The following is a 15,054-nucleotide window of genomic DNA, read 5'->3' on the forward strand; positions in this document are numbered from 1 at the left end:
TTGTGGAATTTCATCTTCCCTTCGCCTGCTTATGCCCCGAGGGGTGTGGTAACAGCTACGGACACCACTGCCAAGGTTGTTTCATGAAAACTGCTAGTTGCAGTTACTTTTGCACAGAACAAAGCAGTCTTTATAGTGACAAGATATTTTTCCTTTCCTTCTTCCTTTGTTTTTATGGTGCTGTGGCAGGCAACCTATGCTGAGCTGTCACCCTTCCCCAGGAGTTTTTCTTGAAATTGTTTTGAGAAGATGAAACATCCTGCAGGTCTTAGGAAGTAGTTTTGCTTCTCTAGTCAGTGCATGGAGGTTGGCAATTGGTAAAAAATTGATCTTGAAAAAAAGACTAGATGTCCCTGGGAAGAACAGGAAGTTAGAGAAATAGAAGTTAGTTAACAGGTTAAAAAACACAGTTAGATAGGAGGAATAAGTTCTAGAATTCTCTAGCACAATAGGCTATATAGAGAATATAGTTAATAATATGTGCTTCAAAAGAACCAGAGGGGAGGGGCTGTGGTTGTGGCTCAGTGGTAGAGCCCTCGCCTAGCACATGTGAGGCACTGGGTTCCATCCTCAGCGCCACATTAAAATAAATAAATAAAATGAAGGTATTGTGTTCATCTACAACTATATATATATATATATACATATATATACATATATTTTAAAAAGAAGAATCGGAGGAGATAATTTTGAAACAAATGATAAATATTTGAGGTGATGAATATACTGAGGACTCTGGATCATCATGGATTGTGTACATGTATGGAAATATCACACTGTACTTATGAAATGTAGTCATTATGTATCCACTTAAAAATGCCACCTCTATTGAATGAAAAGGTTTTCACAAGCCAATGTAATACATAATGTATACGAATTTTCCATTAATATTAATAAAGATTCACGCCCACACCCAAAATGTATTAAACATTTCCTTGGTAAGCACTAGAGTTGAGAGGAGGTTTAGTTTCAAAGAATCTCTGGAAATCAGCTTGCTATTCTACTTAGCAGTTTGCTGTGGCTGCCAAGTAAACATCTGCTAATCAGGTCCCTGGATATGTAAATAATTTCCATGTGTCATGCTTAGATTTGTTGCCAAAGACAACTAGCTGAACTTAATCTAAAACCTATTATAGGAAATATTAATACAACACAGGCCTCTGAATTGGAAAAGAGCCCGCCCCAGGTAATGACACCTGTCATCGGGGGTGGACTGTGCAGTGGGTTCCAGCATGTTTTGTCATGCTGTCTGATCTTTACTGTGTTTTAACACAGGCCCCGTTGGTCATGTAGATCTGTGTGTATGTGTTTCTTTTAAAACTTTTATTAATTGCTAACTGTTGTCAGATTATTAAAGTAACTGTTATGAAGAGCTTTACCCATTATGTTCCTTCAAGCAGTTAATGTTTTTTTTTAATCACTTAATTAGATAAAATTCCGCCCTCCCGGATTTTTCTTAATTCAGTAACATTATCTTTTGCACCTGAAAAATATTATACTGTCATTTAAACTAGAACAGTGGGCATGACCTACGTTGTTCTATTTGCCAAATTGGCAGAGAAGATGAAGAGAGCTCTTAGAGAATCAGAGTGCACCAGGGACTCCCAGCCGGGTTGGAGGGAGTGGCGCTCCTGCAGACCACGCTGCCTTCCTCTGATGTGAAGTGGATGTCATGGGTTAGAGACCCACGGCCACATTCAGGACTTGAGGATTTGGGGGAGTGTTAATGGGATGTGTGCATGTGTGGGGTGCTTCCTAGGCTTCTTCTAGACCTGGTTGAAGACTTGGGATGGCCCAGGGGAGCCATAGCTTCCCCATGTGTCGGCTCTGCACCTGGCCTAGCTTCCCTGGCACCTAGGCCACTGGGGTCACTCACCTCTAGTGTCCTTTTTCTTTAGGGATTTCTTTGAAAGGAAGAGAAATTTCTGAACCTATGGAGTATGATTCCTCTTAATAGGACTTAAAGGGATGAAAAGACTATGATCTTGAGAGATCTTCCCCCATGATTTTTTCTGTTTTTCTGAACTGAGTAAAGACAGAGGAGTCACTTTACAACTTTAGGATGACCTTTGCAGTATCTTTGGTCTTAGGGCATACTCCTCACCACTGGGGATGGAAATGCATTTGTGTGTGTGTGTGTGGGGGGGGTATGTGAATTTATTTCAAAATTATATGCCCACCGAGTTTTTTAAAGTCATTATTCATTTATTCAAGAACGGAGTTCCTCTGATTTGCCAGGTGCTATTGTGAAAATATTGAATCCCTGGAGTGCTGTATCTAATTTCTGATGGCAGAAGTCACCCAGATGAATATGCAGGAGCTGAGTGGGAAGAAGGAGCAGGCTCAGATGTTGATTGTATTTGTTTACGGTTCATCATAAAGGGTGTAACTCGGGAGCAGACAAGTGGAAGAAACACTCAGGGAAGGGTGTGGGGGAAGGGACTGGACCCCTGGACTCCCGCTCAAGGTGGACCACCCTCCCAGCACCTCCAGGTATTCCCCAGCCTGGACGTTCCATACATCCACTATTAAGTCATTTGCACATCTTGTCCCTCTTCTGGGAAAAGTGATCCAGAGTGTCAGAGCCTCAGAGAAAGCTTAGGAAGTTTTTCCTCTCACAACATTATTTTTCACCCAGAAGGCACGGCCATGTTTCCTCATCATCTAGAGGCATGTGCCTCCCGCCCTATTGGGGCCCCCCTGCAGGGGCTCCCTAACTGGGACTTTTATGAAAGGGGGGTTGGTGAGAAAGTGCTGCCTGAGCTCCTCGGGCCGGACCCCACCCTAGGGAGCAGTAGCTGAGAGCTGCTCTGGCTTTGGACAGGGCAGCCTGCTCCCCCCCCTCCCCCCGCTGGAGCCCGCCTTGTGAAGGAGTTGCTACCAGCCGCTGGGTGCTGGAGAGCTTAGAAACCCCGGGAAGGAGTGTTTAAAATACAGCTCTTATTATTGTCCAGGCCTGGTGGTGCCCAGAGTTCAGATGATTGTCACAGCTTGTCACCACAGTTCCCAGGAGAGGGGCTGCTCCTGCCGCGCAGGGCCACCTGGGGAAGCACTATGGTGGTCAGGAGGCAGAGGAGTGAGGGCAAAATGTGGGCAAGAACCTTCACTGTGGCTTCTGAGGGCAGGAGCAGGGAGGTTTAGTGTTGCTGGCTCTGGTGCGTGATAGATACCCAGCTGTGTGCTACCTGCCCCTGGGGTGATGAGGGCAGGGAACAGTGGTCCAGAGTGTCAGAGCCTCGTAGAAGAGGTGGCCATGGGGTGGGATCGGGTGGGGGACCCTGACTGCTGCTTGTAGGCAAGCATCTTCTGAAACTGGCTGGTCCCGGGAGGAGCATCCTTCCCAGGGTCTGTAAGGGACCAAATGCCAAAACATCAGCACAAATAGACACACTTAAGGAGAAAATCCAGGAGTCTGGGATCTACAAACTGTGATCCTTTGAACTCTTTGGCATCCCCCCATAAATTCATAAACAGTCAGACTGCCCGGCCCGTCCAGGGGTCTGAGCCGAGCTCTTCCACCCTCTTCCTGTTGCCCTGTCTCTATTCCGTCCTGGGATGAGATCAAGTGAGTGGAATGCAGAGAAGGGAGTCCCCTGGGCGACCCCCCTGACAGCCTGTGTTTAAATCCTTCCAGCCAAGACGGACACAGCGTTCAAGGCGTTCCTGGACATCCAGAACCCACGGCAGCAGCACTCGTCCACGCTCGAGTCATACCTCATCAAGCCCATCCAGAGGATCCTCAAGTACCCGCTTCTGCTCAAGGAGCTGTTTGCTCTGACGGACGCCGACAGCGAGGAGCACTACCACCTGGACGGTGAGCGCACTGCAGGCCTCCCCGCTGGGCTCCAGGGGCACGCTGAGCAGCCCTTCATGTCACGACCTGTGTTCTTGCAGTGGCCATCAAGACAATGAACAAGGTCGCCAGTCATATCAACGAAATGCAGAAGATCCACGAGGAATTCGGGGCCGTGTTTGACCAGCTGATTGCCGAGCAGACTGGTGAGAAGAAAGAGGTGAGGAGCCCGTCTGTGGAGCCAGGCTCAGGTCCGCTGCTCTCCTTTTAATGAGCTGTTAGTTGTAAGTACAGGGCGGACACTGTTTATGTTGGTGGAACTCTTGCCCCATGTCCAAGGCTACATCGTGAGATGTTTTTCCTCCACTGGACTCTCTTAATATAAGAAACGTGTTCTTATTGCTTACCTCTTCCCCTTTGGGAGCTCTGGTTTTATTCTGTGCTAAGTGTGCAAATGAACTTTCATTACCCAAATCTGAGCTGTTTTAAGTACCATTAAAGGCCGAGGCGCTGTCCTCAGAGATCAGAATAACATCTGGCTCGTAGTCAGTGCTAGACAAACGTTTGCCGAATGAATGCGAGTTTTCAATGATTCTAAAATCATTGAAAAAAGATTAGAAAAGCTTAGCATAAACTGAAAGCTGTCCCCAAGTCATTGAAAGGGACTTACATGGGGGAAAAATGCAGATAATATGGAGATGAATTATAGGGATAGGATACATAATGACACCCATCATCTCTGATGGAGCAGTCTCTGTTCCAGATTCAAGTGGAGCAGTGAATTCCGGTTTGCTTTCCTCCTTAAAAATAAAAATTAAAAAGGAGAAGAAAAGCTAGGAGAAACACCCCTGCTGTGATTGGGAGATTGTTTAGACTATACTAGAGAAGACACCTTCCCTTCAGAGACACAAAAGGTCATTATCTAAGTTGATTTTTATGTCCTCAGGGAAACAGAACAAGTTTTCAGATTGTTTAAAGGTAACATTGACAAAGAGGCAAAATTGTGATATCTTAAAGAAGTGAAAATAGTAAACACACTAAAATATTTAATTTACTCACCAGATGTGAGCCATCTGGGCAGGTGCTCTGAAAGCTGGCTGGCAAAGTCAGAGACCACCAATGATGTCTGGAGAAGTGATTTGTGTCTGCAGTGAATTGTAGATGGAAGTAAGCTCTGCTTTCCACGGCGGGGGGGAACCGGGCCAGCACCAGACTGGACAGATTTACATGTCTATTCCCTGTGCCTTGTAAGAGTTGCAAAGGCACCACACGGGTTGGAATTGGAGAGCCCAGGGAGAGCTGCAGACATTCAGTTTTCAAGTAAACACAGTTTTTCCCCTCATTTCCCTTCATGAGCAGAACATGAGAATGTCCTCAACCCTATCCCGCAGATAACTTAATCCATCAGAGATAGAAAAAAATGGATATGGCTACTCTGAAATTAGTTCCCACTTTAAAAAAAAATAAAACATTTATAATAAGGAAAAAAAAATCCTGATTAAAGAAAAGGGTAAAACATAGGAAAAGGCAAGAAACCTCTCTGTATTCTGAAAACATGGAATTTACCACTTTCAATGTTTAGGTGTTTGATTTATATATATATGATATACATATATATATGTATATATATATAATCATACATATATGATTTAATGTATATTTAATATATATTGATTTAAATATTTATATACATATGTACACATACTTATTTCGAAAGTAATTTTAATATCTTTTTTATGTTGAGTACGGAATTTTCATGTTAATTTTTGTGTGATTGAGCAATATACTTAATTCCTCCTGGTAGGCAATTTTCTTGGCTTCTTTTGTTGACTTGTATGAATAATATTACAGACACTTTTGATCATAAGATTCCTCCCTCTCCCTATATTTCAAGATTTTTTTTCGTGTGTGTGTGTGTGTGTGTGTGTGTATTTGTTGTTTTTCATTCTGACAGAAGCACATTTTACTGTGTCACAGAAATGAACGTTTTCAGTAGACTTTGTTATATTTTCATTATGTGCTAAATTAATGGATTTCAGTGACCTTTGCAGCAAATGACGGCGTTGCTAAGAAGTAGCTGATAGGGATAGTGGATTGCAAAGAATATAAGGAAACAAAGATGAATACACTCAGAAGTCAGAGACGGTGAAAGGGAATATGGCTTAGTTCATGTGAAACCGGAGGACCTTTGAAATGAAACTCTGACAATCAAGTAAGAAATCTGTCCAGCACAGAACAAAGAGACACAGTGCTATACAAAGCATTTCCTATGGAACTGAGATTATAAATAGAAATGAGCCAAAGATGGAAGGAGGGACCTTGACTAGATGCCAGTATTAAAGAGCAGAAAAATTGCATATTGGTATCCGAAGGTCCAAAGCCCAGAAAAAAAGTAAAGCTTGGAAAAGATATCAAAAGAGAGCAACAAAGGACTGTTTTAGCAACATAAAATGAACAAGCAGGCAAGAGGCCCACAGTGTGAACTGATTACTCAAAGGCTACTGATTACCGGAGGGGTACAACTAAAGTCCCCTTTTATTTCCTTTTTCTCCATTGAGGAAAATGGTCTTCAAACTGGAAAGGATACAACGACCTTGACTCCATAGGAATAAAACCTGGGAGAAATAATCCTGGGGCCTAGTGTGGTCTGCCCAGATCATTGACAAGTCCACACCGCCACTTGCAGCAGTGTATGGAGCAACTATGGAGACTTAGGCAGGCGGTTGTGGAGGTACACAGGTTATGTTCTGAGTCTCACAAAGGTGGTTTCGGATCCTTGCAGTTCCCTTTTAACAGCAGCATCCGGTAAAACATAGAATGGGTTCATGAACAGTTCGAGAGCAGTTAGGGGTAGGGACACGTCAATATTTGCTGGTAACTGCAGGCTTATGTTGAAATGGTGGCATTCCACAGGGACCTGAATTCTGTCTTCAGCTCTCCTTGGGATATCTCTGAAGGCAAATATGTTCACAGAAAGCAGCCATCAAGGAAATATTTTGTGCTGAATCTGGATCTTCAATCTTCTACCCCTATGATACCATCTATGGAGTTGGGCTGGACCCCTTGGAGCATCCCTGGGTAGGAGGAAGAAGAAGCCAAGAGGGCATTTTCCCTTAGACGGCCTCAAGCAGCCTGCCTCAGCAGGTCATCCCAGTCCTTGTAAGGCAAGGGCCTTCCTTCCAGCAGAACCCACTCTTGGATCTTTGGAGGAAGATTTTGAAGGGACCAGTGAATGCCCAAGGAGGAAGCTGTTGACCAGACCCAGTGTCCCTGACACTGACTGTCCTTAGAGTTGCCACGTAGAAACTTGTCAAGAGAAAAGCCTGGTGCCCAGGGGCTCTACAGCCCATTTTTTCCTGTGTAACAACCAAAATTTCAGTGGTTCACTGCAACAAATAAATGTCTCATGTGAGAGTGTGGGTCAGCTGAGTTTCTCCTGGTGCATGCCAAGGCTTCAGGCTCAGGTGTGCTGCTGGTTCCTTCCAGGATCCAGGTGGAAGTAGCCATAGCTGTCTTGGGCAGGTCCTTTCCATGGCTGGAAAGTAGATGCTCACAAGGGTTGGTGGGAACTTGTGCCAAATCCACTGCCTGCCCCAAATCACATGGCCATGCCCAAACTCCTATGGGTTGGGATGTACACTCCCCTCTGCCTAGTCTGGTGGGAGGTCTTAGAAAATCATATGGCCAAGGATGCTAATGTAATATGATTCTGTTGGAGGAAGTAGAGTTTGGACCATCTACCACAATGACTTTAATTGCTTTTGAAGGCTGTGGCTCAGGTAGTGCCCAAGAATTTGATTTATGTGTGTAACTGTTCTTCCATGTGGGGCTGGGGGATTCAGAATGGGTAGCAGAGACTATATAGTTCCCCGTTAGCTAATAATATCCTGTGATTTTTTTTTTTTTACTTGTTACTTCATATCTATAAATGAAGTAATATGATAGCTTACATTTTTTAACTTTTGATGTGCTAATATTCATATGACTCAGCAATAATTACAGTAATTATTATAATCCCCATTAGGGGAGGCAGTAGTATCCCTGTATTCTCTACCAGTGGAGCGAATACATCTACATCGTCAGCACTGTAGCAGGTTTGGTGGCTTGAGAAGGGAATGCAAACTACATTGGTGGAGGGATTCCAGGTAGCTGCTGTGTATGCAGTGAGATCATAAATAGCAACACAAATGAGAGCCATTTGTCCCGAGGAGTTCAACTCCGAGGTTCAGATGTTTGAAATGTTGCCTTGGTGATGATGGCATTTTAGCTTGATATTTATGAACTCAGAGAGTAGAAGTGAGAGGCTAGTGGGAAGGCATATTAGAAAAAGGACTTCCAGACAATTGGTGGCATTTACAAATAGGATGAACTATGTACTGTGATTGTTATAAAGTCTTATCTGCTGGTATATCTGTGATGATGTTGCCGAGAGTAACCCCACAATGGGGAGGGGGTTGGGATTTTGATAGGTTTGTAAATGGACCAATGACTCCAGTGGGAAAGCTGGGTACATCACAGCAGTCCCCTCTTCCCCATGGAGGATATGCTCCCAAACCCCCAGATACACTGTTTTTTCCTCTACATATATATGTTTTTTGAGAACTCACCTTTATAGTTAAAGAAAACACTTTATAGCTTTTCTTTGGCATATCCAAATTGTCAGTATCACTACTTTTGTGCTTTGTGGCCATTATTAAGCAAAAATAAGTGTTTTTTGAACAAAATCCCTGTAATATCATAACAGTTGATCTTAAAAATAAGGTGGCTACCAAGTGACTAAAAGGTGGGTAGTGCATACAGTGTGGATACACTGGATAATTCATGTCCCAGGAAGGAAAGAGAAGAATAGTATAGGATTTCATCACACTACTCAGAACAACACCCAATTTAAAATTTACAAATTATTTATTACTGGAATTTTCCACATAATACTTTCAGATCTTGGTTCACCATGGGGAACTGATACTATTGAAAGTGAAACTAAGAAAAGGAGGGACTACTGTATTGTGAAGTGTAAACACTGGCTACCATTGGGCTCTGTGGGTCAATATGTCTAGATGATTCTACAACCAGAAGCACTTGTCTGTTTAAAGGAAGAAAAAGCAACAACAAAATTGTATAAATGCATTCTGTATGTTTCTTTAGTAATCAGAGGATTCAATTTGGACTTCTAAGATTAATTAAAGCAATTTTTATTATAACTTGATTATATTTTTTGTATTTCAAACATGGAAGAACATAACAATACTAAAACTTGGCATTAGAAGAGTAAACTAGATACTATAATATCCACAGCCCATTGCTTCAAGTACAGATGTGTTTATTGAGACAATAACAACTCATGAGTATTTTTTAAATGTGATCTGTCATTTTTATATGCTAATTCACTTTTTAAAATAACTTAATTTAAATTTATAAGTAAAAATTGTCCTGGATATTGTTCAACGTCTGACAGAGGGTGATGTCCTGAACAACACATCTTAGGTCGAAACTATCCATGATACATCTGATTAACTCACCAGTAAGCTCATCGTAAAGTTGAAAAACCCATGCTTAACTTAAACTATGATAAGGAGGGGACCATCTTTGTGTGTGTGTGTGTGTGTGTGTACACATATGTATGCATACTTGTTGTTTTGCTGTATAGAAACACTGTGGAATGGCCACATCAAGCTATTGAACTTATGGATTACCTCACATACTTACAGAAATGTTTTAGGAAAATGTTCTCATGAAGTAAAATTGACACCAGCCTCCCATATTTTAAAACTTCATGAAAATCTGAGCATTGATCACACCACCCTGTCTCTGATTTGCAGGTTGCAGATCTGAGCATGGGGGACCTTCTCTTGCACACCACTGTCATCTGGCTAAACCCACCGGCGTCTCTTGGGAAGTGGAAAAAGGAGCCAGAATTGGCAGCTTTTGGTATGTATCAGAGGAGGTTTTGGAGGATGGGTAAAGGCTAGCTTATTTTTCAAAGCAACGCTCTTTCTTTTCTAAGACATGATTGATTAAAATAAAGCTAATTTCAGTATAAAATTGGTCTTCCTGCTGCTCCAGCTGCCAGTCTTTCACAAATAGTAAATTAAACCTTCCAGTTAAATATGTACGGTGTAGTGGCCGCTCAGCTGCGGGGGCTGGTGATCATGGCAGTGTCCAAGTCTATCTCAGATGTAAACACACAAACAGGAAAAGGATTTTATTTTTTTCTGTTTGCTGCTGGTCCAAGTATCTTTTCAAGATAATGGTGTGTGAGGGTGCTTCTCAGCTGGGTGTTACTGTAGCTTGATCGGTGGTGAGGTTCTGCACAGTGACATTGTCACTAATGCAAACAGACCTGTTTGTGAATGATTTATTTTTAACAAGCTATATTTTTAATGAACTAGTTCAGATGAATGCATGTGGTACAATTAGAGATCTCATGTGATTGTACTGTATTAATATGCTTTTTGAGAGAGAGAAAAAAATTATGGGATGGTGCACTTGGAATTATGCATGATTCCGGAAATACAGCCTGTGTTTGCAGTGTAGGTGTGAGTGTGGCTGTTGCAGGGTTGTTCTTGAGCACAAAACCATCCACAGCTCATGCTTGTATTTTTTCCCAGCTTCCCTCTAGAAGATTCAAGGGTAGGAAATTAGCACCTACCATTCTCTTACACTATTTTTCTGGGCTGAGGGGAGGGGACATTGCTTACTGCTATTGCTCTTTGTTTCTGTTTTTTTTTTTTTTTTTTTTTTGTGTGTGTGTGTGTGTGTGTATGTGTGTGTGTTTGTGTGTGTATGTGTGTGACTAAAGATTGAATTCAGGGCAATTCTACCACCTCTACCACTGAACCATCCCTAGCCCTTTTTAATTTTTTATCATTTGTGATCCTTCTGCCTCATCCTTCCAGGGAGCTGGGATTACAGGCGTGTGCCACCTTGCTTACTATTTTTATATGAAGTCTTTTTTCCCCTCTCCGTGATGTGAACAGGGTATTCCCATATGGAACATCCTGGTGGTATTAAATCAGAGCATTTAATTTAAAAAGTCATTGGAATTCCTATTTAGATCCACTTAGCCTTCATTGAGAAATTAGTGATATTCCTAAAATTTCACAGGAGTAGCTGTTGATGACATTTCATTAAAGAACAACAAAACGGTACATAGTATGCTGAGAAAATGTGACCAGCTAGAGCATATGGAGTATTGGGAGTGTTTCAACAAGTTGGCCATTTGGGGGGGGGGGCAGTAGTATTTACTTCCCTCCCCTGCAGGTTCACCACTTGTATTTTTTATTATGTGACGGCTTCTTGGAGAAGGCCGGGGTCTCTGAAGTTTCTTACTGTGTCATTGCATGACCCAAACCTCTTCTTGTCTCTGATATAGGGCTACAAGCTAGCAGTTCCAGAGTTCAGCATTTGAATATTTCATGACTTGTCCCCTAGATTTTTACAGATTTCATGTAATTAGAAATAAACAGATTTAGAATAAGAAAATAATTTGAGTGGGAGTAAGTTAGGATCCACAAAATTTTTTATTTGTTTGGGGCCATAGAATAAATTTTAAACTTCAGGGCCATGAGTCCACGTGCTTTGCCACTGTAGCCAAAAGCAGGCTACAGACAATAAAATGAATGAGAAGCTGTTGGTGGCCATTTCTGTGCACGTGGCCTCAGGGTCTTCATTTGCCAAACCACGGTTTAAATGCCAGTTTTTGAAATGCCAGTTCGGAGGGGGACTTTGGGTGCCACTCAGTGTCCTCTGCTCCCTGGAGGCAGGTGTTGGTTGCTGATCTAGGAAGGTGGGCCACCGTACCCGGTGCCTCCTGTATCCCCAGCCCCCATGCACCCCCTGATGGCACACTTGGGGGTCACAGGGGTAAAGGCTGTGGAAGGCTGCGTGATGAGAGGCAAGCTGATCATTATTCAGGGTCTTCTCCAGAGCCACAGTAAAGGGAAAGAGGAAGGATTAAAATTGGGATTATGAGGGCGACTGACTGAAGTCACCATAATGAGCTTATTTACGGATAGGTCATAAATGAGGTCGTTAAAGGTGTCAGCTTTGACGGTTCTGATGTGATTTCAAGGAGCAAAAGCAGAACTAAAGGAGCCTTAGAAATGGGTTTTGAAGTAGGGAAGAGAGGCCGGGAGAGAAGTAGGTTAGTTACCATCAGTCAGACCGCTTTCAGGTTGAAATGTGGTTGCTTTTTGTTTGGGTTTAAACCTCTAATCTCAGGAAGTAGGACAGCTTTCTTCTGAAACTGACATGGGCTAGCTGTTGCTCCAGACCCTGTTTTACTCAGAATGGTGAACGGGGACTGAATGTTAATGATCATTACCTTAATAAAATAAAAACAGCTGGACACGGTGGCATCTGCCTGTAATCCCAGCGGCTTGGAAGTCTGAGTCAGGAGATCGTAAGTTTGAGACCAGCTTGGGCAAATTAGCGAGACTCTTGTCTCAAAATAAAATTTAAAAATGGCTGGGAGTGCAGCTCAGTGGTAAGGCGCTTGCCTAATGTGTAAAGTCCTAGGTTCGATCCTCTAGTACTGCCAACACTAACAAAAAACAAACCACCCCCTCCCACATACATATCTTATGTAGGCTTCTGAGGTGTGTTAGGTATTTAACATTTAAGGCACAGAGAAGGAGCTTTAGGCTGACAAGGATGTCTTGCAGTCAAGGCTGTATCTAAAGGAATCAGGCAACATCATTAAGGAGGAGTGGGAGGTATTGGTGGTTCCAGCCAGGTTGAGGCTCACTTTCTTGCTCTCTTGCTGTGATCCATGATGGTCAAGGTCAAGATAACTTGAGGCAGGTACATGAGCCTTCTTAGAGCAAATCACAACATTGAGCTGTGGTCCCAATAACCTGAGAGACTATGTTCACTGGATTTTATCTCCTGTAGTGGAGGTCAGTCACCTTTAAGGGGACTCAACTGTCCTGGCCACCATGATTTCTGAAGGCTTCATGGTAGTTACCAAGGGTCTGGGGTTGCTGATGCTCAGCTGCTATGCAGAGCTGCTGTGGTCCCCTCAGGTCAGTAAGAACCTCTGGAAGGAAACCTTCAAGCCTCTTCTGAGAACCTTGAGATGCTAAGAGGGGTGACAGGCTGGAGCACTCTAGACCCATGGTGGCCTTGAGGTCTTGGCAGCTCAAGGCTTATTTCTCTACAGTTGACCTGACCTGAGTGTGATGGAAAATGAGCCAGATGCTTTGGGATGGTCTCCCAAGGCCAGGAAGCCTGGTGGCCCAAATGAGAATTCTCTGAATATTCATTTCCTTTTCATTCTGTGGCTGGGACACCAGGCTGTGCCTCCTGCTACAGCTTCATGACTAGATGGTTCCTGGGGGGTTAGAGAAGGAAGGGATAGAGAGGCTACCTTGGGATGTTGAGGGGTAACCACCACAAAACACCATAAATTGGGTAAACAGAACTTTATTCCTCACAGTCATAGAAACTAGACAGCCAAGATCCCACTCCCTCCGAGATGATGCCTTCTAGGTGGGTCTCCACGTGGCAGGGAAGGCCTCTCCCAGGCACCAGTCCCACCCCTGAGGGCAGAAACCATCACATTGGTGATTAGTTTCAACATTCAGGGAGAAAACAGACATAGACCATAGCAGAGACCCTGACAGAGAATGGAGTGCAGGCTAGAATCGCCCTTCTCTTCTTCTGCCACCAACGCTACCTCCCCCTCAGAGAGAGTCAGAATCACTGCATGCTAAATAAACATGTCTGGCATTGCTCAACGAATTTCCTGGAATATTATGCATAACTCTTGTCGTATGTCCCCACCCCTGAAAGAACATAAGAACAAAACTATATATTCACTACTCCAAAGATTACTCAGATTCAGTGTATTTGTAAGAAGTGGAATTGCAATTCTACTTCATAAACTAATTTCCTTTCTTTAGGTCAGAAAGATGAATTTTATTTCCTGAGTTATGAATCCTGGTGTGCGTGTGTGTTATTGACCTGATTTTCATAAATGTAAATTACCTTCAGCAAATAATAGAGACATTTGCATTATTTCTCCAACTACTTAGTACATTTTTGTTCAATATATACCAGCTTAAAGTTTTAACCTCTGAATAACATAACTAAAATAATGTTTTTCCTGAAAGTTTGGGGAAGCAGTGTCATTTCCATTGATTTAGACTTTCTCTGTTTATTTTGGAAATAAATTTTTGTCTAAACAGCCCTTTGACTTTCCTGAATGTGAATGGAGGGAAGGTAGGTGGGGGTCAGTCACCTGGGCTCCCCCTGCCCTCCCCCCCAACCTGTGGTGTCCTTACCACATGTTATGGAAGTTAAGGGGGAAGCCCCATGCATTTCCTGCCATAACTGCCTTTGTATGTTTGTTTTTTTCCAGTCTTCAAAACTGCTGTGGTCCTCGTGTATAAAGATGGTTCCAAACAGAAGAAGAAACTTGTAAGGCTTCTCACGTCACCCCACAGTTTGCAAGTTTCTCTCCTTCTGCTTCTCAGTTGTATCTGCCTAAGTCTATCCCTGTGTTGGCCAGAGCCGCCTTGAGTTGTTCTCTTTTGTGTGTGCTCCTGAGGACTCTGCTGGAGACCACCTGCCCATCTGCCTTCTTTCAGGCAGGCTCATGTTTAGAGCATGAGAATGAATGGCCGTTGCCGACCCCCATGGCCCAAAACCTTTCTGACACTATTTTTCCTTTCTCTGTTGCCTCTGCTCTTTTAAGATTCCTTTTTTACTGTTTCTCTCTCTTTCCTACATTGGATCAGCAAACCTATTTGCACACCCTGGGCATAGTTATCCGGCACCCCCTCACTTCCAGCATCATGAACAAAAGGTCGTGGGAGTGGAGTTCCTTTGGGCATGTGCTGCAGTTAACTGAGTAAGAAATGTAGGGACCTGATCCCGGGTAGATGCGCTTGTGCTCCACAGCTGCTCCTTCTCTGCTGCAGGTGGGATCTCACAGGCTGTCAATTTACGAAGAGTGGGACCCCTTCCGGTTTCGCCACATGATCCCCACTGAAGCTCTGCAGGTCCGCGCTCTGGCAAGTGCAGGTAACGTTGCCACGGGCTGGACTCGGATTTCTCGAGTGTGTGAGCTGTTTGTTTGTGTCCGTGCTCCTGGTCCAAGCACCCTACCATCTTTTTGCTTCTCCCTTTTCCCTCGGTCCCTCCACTGCTTCTTACTTGGCCAGTATTGAGTGAAAGAATGAATGAATGAACCGAGTAGATGAACGAACTGAGTGAAAAGATGTGGAATGTCTTCAAAGTTGCTCCAAGGAATTGGGGTC

The 15,054-nt window shown here is 43.4% G+C and overlaps 1 protein-coding gene across 11 annotated transcripts in view; it reads left to right on the top strand.

The window, feature by feature from the left end:
• The window catches only part of Tiam1 (TIAM Rac1 associated GEF 1), a 366,772-nt gene that overhangs the window by 340,858 nt on the left and 10,860 nt on the right, over positions 1–15,054 (top strand). For all 11 annotated transcript variants that reach the window (XM_071615093.1, XM_071615094.1, XM_071615092.1 and 8 more), the window contains 5 exons: positions 3,635–3,814; positions 3,895–4,013; positions 9,613–9,721; positions 14,154–14,212; positions 14,716–14,818. In XM_071615093.1, coding sequence (XP_071471194.1) covers positions 3,635–3,814; positions 3,895–4,013; positions 9,613–9,721; positions 14,154–14,212; positions 14,716–14,818 — 570 coding nt within the window. The remainder of the gene's footprint in view (positions 1–3,634; positions 3,815–3,894; positions 4,014–9,612; positions 9,722–14,153; positions 14,213–14,715; positions 14,819–15,054) is intronic.

The sequence above is a fragment of the Marmota flaviventris genome, chromosome 8, assembly GCF_047511675.1.
Source record: "Marmota flaviventris isolate mMarFla1 chromosome 8, mMarFla1.hap1, whole genome shotgun sequence".
Classification (NCBI taxonomy): Eukaryota; Metazoa; Chordata; class Mammalia; order Rodentia; family Sciuridae; genus Marmota; species Marmota flaviventris.